At 34.8% G+C, this 13365-nt stretch overlaps 1 protein-coding gene across 1 annotated transcript in view; it reads left to right on the top strand.

The window, feature by feature from the left end:
- The window catches only part of ADAM18 (ADAM metallopeptidase domain 18), a 171485-nt gene that overhangs the window by 82214 nt on the left and 75906 nt on the right, over positions 1-13365 (top strand). The window contains exons 10-13 of the mRNA XM_049865504.1: positions 4844-4915; positions 5123-5289; positions 6086-6167; positions 8624-8760. Coding sequence (XP_049721461.1) covers positions 4844-4915; positions 5123-5289; positions 6086-6167; positions 8624-8760 — 458 coding nt within the window. The remainder of the gene's footprint in view (positions 1-4843; positions 4916-5122; positions 5290-6085; positions 6168-8623; positions 8761-13365) is intronic.

Below are 13365 nucleotides of genomic sequence, written 5' to 3'. Positions count from 1 at the left end.
GAAGACCGGTTAATACAACTATTATTCAAATTTCCCCACGAACCATTAGGGCGAAAGATGGAGAAATAGAAGATTGTTATCAGCTTCTGCAGTCTGAAATTGATCAAACATGCAATCAAGATGCATTGATAATTACTGGTGATTGGAATGCGAAAGTTGGAAACAAAGAAGAAGGATCAGTAGTTGGAAAATATGGCCTTGGTGATAGAAACAATGCCAGAGATCGAATGGTAGAATTTTGCAAGACCAACAACTTCTTCATTGCAAATACCTTCTTTCACCGACATAAACGGCAACTATACACATGGACTTCACCAGATGGAACACACAGAAATCAAATTGACTACATCTGTGGAAAGAGACGATGGAAAAGCTCAATATCATCAGTCAGCACAAGGCCAGGGGCCAACTGTGGAACAGACCATCAATTGCTCATATGCAAGTTCAAGCTGAAACTGAAGAAAATCAGAGCAAGTCCACAACAGCCAAAATATGACCTTGAGTATATTCCACCTGAATTTAGAGACCATCTCAAGAATAGATTTGATGCATTGAACACTAGTGACCGAAGACCAGACGAGTTGTGGAATGACATCAAGGACATCATCCATAAAGAAAGCAAGAGGTCGCTGAAAAGACAGGAAAGAAAGAAAAGACCAAGATGGGGGTCAGAGGAGACTCTGAAACTTGCTCTTGAGCATCGAGCAGCTAAAGCAAAAGGAAGAATTGATGAAGTAAAAGAACCGAACAGAAGATTTCAAAGGGCCTCTCGAGAAGAAAAAACAAAGTATTATAATGACATGTGCAAAGAGCTGGAGATGGAAAACCAAAAGGGAAGAACATACTTGGCGTTTCTGAAGCTGAAAGAACTGAAGAAAAAATTCAAGCCTCAAGTTGCAATAGTAAAGGATTCCATGGGGAAAATATTAAACGACGCGGGAAGCATCAAAAGAAGATGGAAGGAATACACAGAGTCATTATACCAAAAAGACTTAGTCAACATTCAACCATTCCAAGAGGTGGCATATGATCAGGAACCGATGGGACTGAAGGAAGAAGTCCAAGCTGCTCTGAAGGCACTGGTGAAAAACAAGGCTCCAGGAATTGATGGAATGTCAATGGAGATGTTTCAACAAACAGATGCAGCGCTGGAGGTGCTCACTCGTCTATGCCAAGAAATATGGAAGACAGCATCCTGGCCAACTGACTGGAAGAGATCCATATTTATGCCTATTCCCAAAAAAGGTGATCCAATCTAATGTGGAAATTATAGAATAATATCATTAATATCATACCCAAGCAAAATTCTGCTGAAGATCATTCAAAAACGGCTGCAGCAGTATATTGACAGGGAAGTGCCAGAAATTCAGGCTGGTTTCGGTAGAGGACGTGGAACTAGGGATATCATCGCTCATGTCAGATGGATCCTGGCTGAAAGCAGAGACTACCAGAAGGATGTTTACCTGTGTTTTTTTGACTATGCAAAGGCATTCAGCTGTGTGGATCATAACAAACTATGGATAACACTGCGAAGAATGGGAATTCCAGAGCACTTAATTGTACTCATGAGGAACCTTTACATAGATCAAGAGCCAGTTGTTCGTACAGAACAAGGAGATAATGATTGGTTTAAAGTCAGGAAAGGTGTGTGTCAGGGTTGTTTCTTTCACCATACCTATTTAATCTGTATGCTGAACAAATAATACAAGAAGCTGGACTATATGAAGAACAGGCATCAGGATTGGAGGAAGACCCCTTAACAACCTTCGTTATGCAGATGACACAACCTTGCTTGCTGAAAGTGAAGAGGACCTGAAGCACTTAGTAATGAAGATCAAAGACCACAGCCTTCAGTATGGGTTACACCTCATCATAAAGAAAACAAAAATCCTCACAACTGGACCAATGAGCAACATCATGATAAACGGAGAAAAGATTGAAGTTGTCAAGGATTTCATTTGACTTGGATCCACAATCAACAGCCATGGAAGCAGCAGTCAAAAAATCAAAAGACGCATTGCATTGGGCAAATCTGCTGCAAAGGACCTCTTCAAAGTGTTGAAGAGCAAAGATGTCACCCTGAAGACTAAGGTGCGCCGGACCCGAGCCATGGTATTTTCAATCACAGCATATGCACGTGAAAGCTGGACGATGAATAAGGAAGACTGAAGAAGAATTGACGCCTTTAAATTGTGGTGTTGGCGAAGAATATTGAGTATTCCATGGACTGCCAAAAGAACAAACAAATCTGTCTTGGAAGAAGTGCGGCCAGAATGCTCCTTAGAGGCATGGATGGAGAAACTGCGTCTTACATACTTTGGACATGTTGTCAGGAGGGAGAAGACCCTGGAGAAGGACATCATGCTTGGCAGAATACAGGGTCAGCGGAAAAGAGGAAGACCCTCAACACGGTGGATTGACACAGTGGCTCCAACAATGAGCTCAAGCGTAACAATGATTGTAAGGATGGTGCAGGACCGGGCAGTGTTTCGTTCTGTTGTGCATAGGGTTGCTATGAGTTGGAACCGACTCGAAGGCACCTAACAACAACAACATTTGCCAATTCAGCAGTTTTTACATGTATTATTCTTTTTACATGTAAATACATTTTACATGTATTTTTCATGTATTACATTCTTTATGTTGTGTAACCATTATCACTATCCTTTTCTGAATTATTTCACCACAATTAAGAAAAAAGTCAGTGCCACCTATGCAATAACTTTCCCTTCTTCCATTGTACCCCTGGTTTCAATTCCTAATATGTTTTGAATATTGTCAATAAAATTATCTAGAAATTTGTTTTCTGTCTTGTTATAGACGTATCTATATAATATTCTTCATTTTGTCTCAGGGCCCACCAAACCTGGAAAACTTACTATTTGGCTTTTTCCAGAATCCATTTTCTGCCCTGGTCCAGTATGTGGAACTTAGCCTTAAATTATGGCTCTTTTTGGTGCCTCTGATTGGTTCCTGGGATTTTCAGTGGAAATCTGTCTCTCATGTATTGAAATAGTGACTTCTTTTTTTATAAGCCTTGTGTATACTTACACATAGTTTTTGAGTCTTGGTTTGAACATTCCTACACACGTCCATACTTTGCTTAGCAGATTTCAGCTGCTTCAGCAGACTGAATGCTGGTCTCCACTCCACCATGTTCTCCCTGGGCTACAGTTCACTGTACAGGAGACTAGAAATTTGCCCTAACCAGAAAGTCAGGATGATTGTGGAGCTCAGGTCATGATTTTGGCTTTTCTAAAGAATTTTACTTTCTGGCTATTGTCTAATGCCTGAAGACAGTGGCCTCATCTACTTCATTTAGTTTTATAGCTGTTTGCAATCCAGTACTTATTTCTCCATTGTGGCCAGAAGTGGAAATTGCTGTTTTTTGTTTATTTGTTTTTGTATTGTCACTTCCTTTATGGTCCAACATGTGGTTAATTTTGCTAAATGTTCCATAGAGTTTGTACAGTATTTCTTATATTTGCCCTTGTTGGAGTCAATGCTCTATACATGTTAATTAGATCAGATATTTTAAACATTTTCTACCGAGTGTCAATATTTTTTGAGTTGTACTTATGTTCTATCAGTTGCTAAGAGAGGTTACTGTCATGAACTCTTATTCTGTTTTTTTTTTTAATTTTTCTTTTATTTACATCAAATTTGCTTTACATATGCTGAGAATATGTATTAGTTCCAATAATTAAGCATCGTTAACTCTTCCGTATGTATTGACCATTTTATCTTTGTGAAATAAACTTTAGAGCTAGGGATACCATCCTAAATATTACGACATTTAGTATAGGGAATTTTATTTCTGCTATTTGATGATCTTAAGTATCCCCAAACAGATTGTCATAAAATTTCATATATCCAATACCTGTTGGATGCAATGTCTTTTGTATTCCAAAAACAATTTGCTTAGGATATATTTAATTAAATTGATGGAAATATGCAATTAGTTTTATATTATTTCTTTAATCAACATCTATATAGGGTTGCTATGAGTCAGAATTGACTGATGGCAATGGGTTTGTTTGTTTTTAACAAGCAGTACATATATTTAAATATTCTAATTTCGGGTGGACAAGCTATAAAAATTCCTAGGATTTGCATAGGATTTCTTATTTTAAATTTATTTAATTGGCAGCTTTGAGCAGAGGTATGACTCCATATAACAGGTGTACACATTAAATCTTCAAATTTGATTCCAAGTCCTCTCAAGAACTTTCCAGTTTCAGAAGACACCATCTTCCCTTTCTCCTTTTAATTTGATAATTTTGACTTATTCTTTTTTTATTTTTTGACTTATTCTTTATGAAAACTTTTGAATCATTAATTCTACATAATTTTTACTACACATCATTGTAATTTCTATCTTTTCTCCTGTGAATAGATCTCCTATAGATAGTTCAATTATTTTTTCTGTTTATTTATTTGCTCTACTTTATTCAGTAAGCATACAACAGAATATGCTTTGTCTCCATGTCATAGAGAATTCTAGTTTCAGACCTTCCTTCATAATTAGCAGGAATATATAAAGTTATTTAGTACCTCTTAATAGTTTTAACTGTTTCTGCTGGAGAGTACCTTTAAAATATGTAACAAATAAGAATTATTTTGGGTGCGTGGTGTATCATTCTATTTTTTTCCCCCGTTGGAGACCTCATGTTTGTTGTTGCTTGTTTTCTTTTATTATAAAAATAAGTATCTTTATATTTTTGTGTTTTAAATTGTTTGACAAATTCTGTTGTTTTCCTGCCTGGTATCATCAAAGTATATTCAACATCCAGAATATTGCTATTACTTGGATTTTAAAAAGAACCATAAATTTGTTTTTCAGTATGATTATATGGGCTCTGAAATGATGGCTGTAACACAGAAAATTGTCCAGGTTATTGGCCTTGTTAACACCGTAAGTTTTTATTTCTTCATATTTATAATTTTATGTGAGATCACTGAAAGCGATTCGCATCGCATCATGACAGATTAATGACCTAACGGCTTTCTCCTAGTTTAATACACAAAATACTCTGCTAAAACTTTTCTTCATATTTTAAGTACTGTTTTAATGTAATGATTTATGTTGCTTGAATAAACATGTCATTACTCTTACTTTTAGATGTTTACACAGTTTAAATTGACTGTTATACTATCTTCTTTGGAATTCTGGTCAGATAAGAACCAAATTTCTACCAACGGGGATACTGCTGATTTATTACAAAGATTTTTGGCGTGGAAACGAGACTATTTTGTCCTACGGCCCCATGACATAGCATATTTACTTATGTAAGCACAATACTCTGGGTTAGTAAAGATGTATACATAAATAATTCCGTTAAATTAGTTATTTAATGCATTTATTGTGTTCTTTCTTATTCTATAGGACTCTCTGAAAATTTTTAAAAAAACGTAGGTACTGCCATGGAGGTGATAGTGGAGATATGATTAAAATAATAACAGCAAGACTTAATTGTAGAACAGTATCTTCTTGAGAATAAACAATGTGAAAAAAATCTGAATTTGGTTAACTTTTATGATGTCAACTGCACTACGGAACACATATAACCCTCAGCTTATTAATGACGTAAAAATTGACACTACTTTGTAAACATTACCTGTAATATGTTATTACCTTTCATGTCTACTTTTGACTAAGAGGAGTTTGTGTGTGTGTGTGTGTGTGTATAAATACTTAATTAAAACAATAAAAAAAAGCCTACATATTTTTAGGATAAGTAAGATTTCTTCTTCCTCAGGTGAGAAATTGCTTTTGTTTTATCCTTTAGTGACCAAAACAGTAAGGGCAAAACAGAGAGGGAATTGAGGGAAATCTGAGGTAATTAAAGTACATCAAGGCCAGGAGTTAGCTGAGGAAAGAAAATTGATAATAAGAAAGTGAATTATTATTTTCCATGGTTTTAGTTTTTTATATAATTTACTAAATATTATCCAGACTGGACTGTTGTATGTTTGCAAAATAATTTTCAAAATTTTATGGAATAAAAGCTTTAATTAGTAAATAATCTGGTAAGTTTTCCTGTGTAATTATGTTAATAAAAAAGGCAATATTATAATGATATAGTTACAGGAAACATCCTAAGTTTGTGGGAGCAACATTTCCTGGAACAATGTGCAATAAAAGCTATGATGCAGGGATCGCTCTGGTATGTCATTTTTATCCTTCTTTACATTCCTAGTTTTTTAAACTTTGCGTTAGAGTTGATAAATACCATTGTAAGTTGCTGAGTAGTTTATAAAGACTTGATATTCTTCTCTATCTGTATATTATTATTTTGTTGGGACAAAGTTATTTGAATCTCAAAAAATTAATTTAATTATACATTTTATACAAGGAACAGAATATGAAGAGAAAGTATAAAAATACGGATAAAGAGACTATTCCCCAGCTAATCCTAACGGATAGTAACATTTCCTTCAGATTTTCTAAGGAAATGAAATATTATTAGAGCAAAGGTAGAGGCTCCTGTGTGTCTCTTCCAAGTTCAAGAAATAACAAAAATCATGTGCTTTCCTTTACATGCATACTTACGCTATGGTTACAAATGTATGTATCTACAAATAATGTGTAGTAGTACTGTTTTTGCTTTGTTCTCATTTTAGGTATCATTCTAGACCTATTTCTGAGCCGTTCTGGTCTCAGTTCAGATCATTAGTCTTTAGCTAAATTGCATTGAGACTGTTCAATTTATGAATGTTTCAGGAGTCAGCTGAGCTGTGAGAAAGAGAATTTGGAGGTCCTCTCTCTTTTCCTTTGTACAGTCCCATTTATCTCACAGCCATAATTTTCTCATATTCAGATTTTATATTTTCTGGCCCAGAAATAAGACGTTAGTGCCTGTGAACCCAGAAGCCTGCCTATTACACCTGACCCTAAGCTAAAAGTCACAAAAATCGACACTCTGTACAACTTCTTTCCTTTGAGCATGGACTCCCAATCAAAGTGCCAGCTTTGGGTGGCTGCTTTTTCTATCATGTCAGGGGAAATAGGTATGATAGGCTCCAAAGTCTTCACTACCTGTATTCAGGACCAGTTTATTTGCTATGTATTCCATTTCTCTATTGAAACCGGCCATCTCTTCATTTATTTTCTCCATTTACACACACATATACACACGTGTGTATACAAACACATACATACAGCATGGCATTGTTTATTCTGTAGTATCTGCAGTGATGTCTTCTTTTTCATTCCTGATATTTAGTTTAGTTCAGTTTTTTTTTTTAATATATCCAGTATTAGTCATTTGCATCTTCTCTCCTTCTTGTGCAGTATAAGCAGACGGTTGTTAATTTTCTTTTTTTTGGTGTGTTATGTTGGATGACTTTTTGCAGGGGATGTACTTTTCAAATGCACAATTATGGAAGACCAATATCATTTCTTCTTTGCCAGAACTGGCGTTTAAAGCCCAGCTTCTGGTTTCTACATCTTACTTAAAAACCTGATGGTCAGCCCAGATATCATCTCTCATGTTCTGCTTCGGTTTAACCCCATTCCAGATTCTGCCACGGGCATTTTTCCTTTCTTTTAAGCTCTGCGATTCCAGGAGAGCAGGAGATGATACCTTGTTCACAGCTCATTTTTTTTCATATTGCCAAATATATCCTGTGTTTTCATTCACAAATGTGAATGCACAATGTTTTTTCTTTTAGCTATGCATTGGTATTTTTGTGGTTAATTCACTGTTATTCAAATGATGTAGAGAAATTAGAGATAATTAAAAGGATGAAAATAAATTACAATATTTTTAACAAAGTGAAATAATATGAAGCGTTCTTCCAGCGTGCATTGCCACTAATTTTTTTCAATGATTTCCCATTCCAATTTTTTTTTTTTTTACCATGGCTGTTTTGGTATAACTTCTGTCTTTTCATTTCTTCATGTCACTCATTATACCCCAGCCTTTAACAGGTGTCTTTCAAGCACCATACTCCCAGTTGTATTTTTGGCTCCTTTCCCAATATTAATATCTAGCCTAAATATTATTCATACAAAAGTTTTTTTTCCTAACTACCTTAGCTAAAATAATTATGCCCTCCCCAACATTCTCTATTGGGGCACTCATAGCACTTTTTATGAACTGTATTTTGGAAGTATGTTGTGAGTTTACTATTATTGTCTTTCTCCCATTTTAAAATACAAATATAAAATACAAGTCATAGGTGTGGACAAAGTCCATTTCTTTCATGAATGCCATTACATACCCAACATCTATCATAGTGACTCACTGATATGTACCATTAAAATAATATTTGCTAATTCATGAATTTGACTTGATGGTAAAGTTAAATAATCCATATGAAAGGCTACATGTGTTCAATGTATTGGAATTTGGGCTTACCCAATTTTAAAACAAGAAATGTTGCTAGCTTGATTACTTTTAACATGGTTTCATGTTCCTCAGTCAATTAACTAGCACAGATATTCATATCTACAACACATCTACATAGTTGTCAAACTATGTTCAATATAAAAAGCTAAATATAGCTAAAAATTTTATAGGAACAAAATATTTCAAGTTATTACTGTTCTTACTGTCTTCAATAGTTGGATAGTTTTTTTTTATGTAATGGCTTTTCTCTTCAATATTCTTTATTTTAGTATCCAGATGGAATTAGTTTGGAGGGATTTTCAGTTATTATTGCTCAACTACTTGGCCTTAATATAGGATTAACATATGATGACATCAATAAGTGTTCTTGTCCAAGAGCAACATGCATAATGAATCGTGAAGCACCGTAAGACTTTTTTTTTAACTTAATTAATTTGACATGTAGTTTTATGAGGTTATTTGCAAGATGTGATAATTTTTTAATCCTTTTGTGCTGTATTCCACATCAGAAATTGGACAATTATGTTGTACATGAAGGGATACCATACAGACACATACACAATCTAAATGGAACAAGGTTCTAGAAAATGATAAGTCCTATAATTAAAGAATAGTCACTCAAGGGAATTAGAGGTAAAATATCAATGTTTGTGAAGACCATGATGTAGAAGATACCAATGTTGTTTTGATTGCCGTAGTCTTCATTACTCAAGACAAGGATGTCTGTTATCACTCTTGAAATGTAACATCTTTGGTAACTTTGGCTAATATGTTAAGGGAAAGAAAAGAAAGAGGAAATGATTTGAAGAAGATGGGATTGTCTTTATTTTAAGATGTTATTATTAGATACGTAGATAAAACAACAGAATCAATATACGGTTAGAACAACAAAAAAAGAATAGAGTCATCCATCTAGAAAAATGAATAATGTGTTTACCATCATTAAGAAAGTAGACGACTTATTCTAAAGTTGGTAATTTTTCCAGAATAGGTCTATAAATTTAGTACAATGCCAATCAAAACTGTAGATTATTTGTTAAGGAACTTGATAAGCCCTATGGGAAATGATAAAGCGGAAATGGTAAATATAGACATTTCGGAGAGTGTGAGCTAAACATGTGATTAAAAAGGGATTTCATAGATTGGAGACACTATATAATATCTGTCAATTGGTAGCAAAAAAAAGGAGGAAAAGATGATGGTGAACGATAGCATGAGGACTTTAAGAGCAAAATCACTGAATAAATTAGAGAGGATTGGATCTAGTACATAAATAGATGGATCAGCTTTTATTAGATCTGGGAATATTTTATTATTGTGATAGGAGGGTAGAAGAGTAAATAGGTAGAAATACAGGTAGTTTGGTTAATAAAGATGTAAAGATGAGGGGGGATAATTTCTTCTGATAGGAATATGACAGTAAGGAATGTAAGTGCTTTGATTTAGGGGATAAACCAAAAAACCAAACCCACTGCCATGGAGTCAATTCTGACTCATAATGCCCCTACAGGACAGAGTAGAACTGCCCCACAGGGTTTCCATGGAGCGCCTGGCGGATTCAAACTGCTGACCTTTTGGTTAGTAGCCGTAGCACTTAACCACTATGCCACCAGGGTTTCCAATGATTGAAGGGATAGCAAGTGTGAAATAGTTGTCTTGGAGTCAGGAAAATAGGAAATGACTTGCAAATTGTGGTGTTATTATTGAACTGTTTGAAAACATACTTGAAATTTATGACTATAAATTTAATATGAATTCAGACATCATGGCTGCTTGTTTGGGTCCGTTCAGTTTCTGCTGCAGAGGCACATACACAGAGGAAATGGAGAGTTTAAGTTTTGCCAAGTTAATGTTTATGGGATTCAGGAAGAGTTAAGGCTGTAGGGAAAAGTGTGTCCTCCTGAAATAATGAGATATAAATTTTTTCTGCTCTGAAACTTGGAGCTGTAGATAAGAAATTGAAGGACTTTGAAACAGCCAACCTAGCCCACATTATTTTACTTTTTGTTAAGCCAGAATGTTCATCTTCTCCACAAAAAACAATCATTTAAAATTGTATTTGAATTGTTTTGTGTACATTAAAATTCTGTATACTTAGGCTTACATGTATTTAGCGAGCACATTCATATTCTACTTCACTGTGACCATCTTTTAAGCAGACATTTAAAAGATAAATTGCTTTTTACTCACCTTAAAGTTTCATATTCCAATTAGTACTTTTAATTTTCACTTGAAAAACATGTGGTACAAGTAGAAAATAGTCTTTAATCCGTGTCTTTTCTTTAATACAATTTATTTTTAGAGTATCTTTAGGTTACGAAATATTGTACAGAATGTATGTAGAATTCGCATACACCCCTCTTAACCTCTGTACAGAGCTTCTCATATTATTAACCTCTTGCATTAATTTGGTGCATTAGTTACAACTGATGAACCAATGTTAATACATTATCATTAATTAAAGACCATAATTTATATTAGGCTTCACTTTTTGTGTTGTACACAAAGTGTGTTTTGTCTATTCATCCCTTCTCCTCATCTCCTGAATCCCAGTCAGTGATCTCTTACTGCCTCTTTTTTGTGTGCATGTGTGTCTTCTCAAATGCCAAATAGTTGGAATCTTAAAGTATGTAGATTTTTTTCAGACTTACTACTTGCACTTAATAATATGCATTTAAGGTTTCTTCATGTCTTTTCATGGCTTGATAGCTCATTTATTTTATTTTATTTATTTGTATAATTTATTTTATTTCTTTTTTCATTTTCGTTCAGAATATATACAGCAGAACATACACCAATTCAACAATTTCCACATGTACAATTTAGTGACATTGGTTACATTTTTCAAATTGTGCAACCATTCTCACTTTCCTTTTCTGAGTTGTTCTTCTCTCACTAACATAAACTCACTGCCCCTAAGTTTCCTATCTGATCTTTCAAGTTGCTGTTGTCAATTTGATCCCATATAGATAGATCTTAAAAGAGCACAGGGCTCTTTCCCTTGAGAACAGAAACCAGACAAGGATGTACTTTATCACCACTCTTATTCGACATTGTACTGCAAGTCCTAGCTAGCGCAATAAGAAAAAGCAATAAAGTGCATCCAATGATAAGGAAGAAGAAAAACCATCACTATTCACGGAAGATATGATGCTGTACATAGAAAACCCCAGAAAATCCACAAGGAAGCTACTAGAACGAATAGAAGGTTTCAGTAAAGTGGCAGGGTACAAGATCAACATATAAAAATCAATTGAATTCCTCTACACTAACAAAGAGAATCTCAAAAAGGGAATCAGGAAAATCATACCACTGAAAATAGCCCTCCCCTGCCCCCCCAAAAGAAAAAGATAAATACTTAGGAATAAACATAACTAGGAATGTAAAAAGAGTTATACAAAGAAAACTACAAAACAGTACTCCAGGAAACCAAGAGACCTTCATAAATGGGAAAACATACCATACTCATGGATAGGAAGACTTAACATTGTGAAAATGTCAATACTTCTCAAAGCAATCTATGAATACAATGCAATCCTAATCCAAATTCCAACAACATTCTTTAATGAAATAGAAAAGCTAATTGCCAACTTTATGTGGAAAGGAAAGAGCCCCTGGATAGATAGAACACTGAAAAAGAAAAATAAAGTAGGAGGCCTCACACTACTTGATCACAGAACCTCCTATACATTTATAGTAGTCAAAACAGCCTGGTACAATGACAGACACAAGACCAATAGAACAGAATTGAGAACCCAGAAATAAATCCATCCACCTTCGGACACCTGATCTTTGACAAAGGGTTGAAGTCCATTAAATGGGGAAAAGATAGTCTCTTCAACAAATGGTACTGGCAAAACTGGATATCCATTTGCAGAAAAATGAAATAGGATCCGTACCTCACCCCATACACAAAAAACTAACTCAAAATGGATCAGAGATCTAAATGTAAAACCTAAAACTATAAAGTTCATGAAAGAAAAAACAGGGACAATGCCAAGGGCCCTAATTTATGGCATAAATAGAATATCAAGCATAACTAAAAATGCACAAACTCCAGAAGATAAACTGGACAACTGGGAACTCCTATAAATTAAAAACTTATGTCCATCAAAAGACTTTTCCAAGAGAGTAAAAAGAGAACTTACAGACTGAGAAAAAATCTTTGGCAAAGACATGTCTGATAAAGGTTTAATCTATAAAATATAGAGAAAACTTCAACAACTCAGCAGTAAAAATACAAGCAACTCAATCACAAAATGGGCAAAGGACATGAACAGACACTTCGCCAAAGAAGACATTCAGGCAGCCAGCAAATACATGAAAAGATGCTTGTGATCAGCCATCAGAGAGATGCAATCAAAACAACTGTGAGCTACCATCTTACCCAGGCAACAATAATGGCACTGGTCAAAAATTCCAAAAACAATAAATGCTGGTGAGGTTGTGGGGAAACTGGAACTCTCATACAGTGCTGGTGAGAATGTAAAATGGTACAACCACTATGGAAAATGATATGGTGCTTCCTTAGAAAAGCCAGAAATAGAAATGCCAGATGATTCAGCAATCCCACTCATAGGAATATATCCTAGAGAAATAAGAGCTGTCACACAAATAGACTATGCACACTCATGCTCATTGCAGCATTATTTGCAGTAGCAAAAATTGGAAACAACCTGAGTGCCAGTCAACGTATGAATGGATAAACAAATTATGGTACATAACACACAGTGGAATGCTGTACAACAATAAAGAATAATGATGAATCCGCCAAACATCTCACAACATGAATGACTCTAGAAGGCATTATTCTCAGTGAAATAAGCAATCATAAAAGAACAAATATTGTATGAGACCACTATTATAAAAACTCAAGAAAAGGTTTGCACACAGAAAGAAAAAATCTTTGATGGTAACGAGGCAGGGGTTGGGGGGAGGGGAAATCACTAACTAGATAGTAGACTAGTGTTAACTTCAGTGAAGGGAAAGACACTACACAATATAGAGGATG

Source organism: Elephas maximus, chromosome 22 (genome assembly GCF_024166365.1).
Source record: "Elephas maximus indicus isolate mEleMax1 chromosome 22, mEleMax1 primary haplotype, whole genome shotgun sequence".
Lineage (NCBI taxonomy): Eukaryota > Metazoa > Chordata > Mammalia > Proboscidea > Elephantidae > Elephas > Elephas maximus.
Note: the sequence above shows the minus strand (reverse complement) of the source record. Positions and strands in the feature narration are given on the sequence as shown.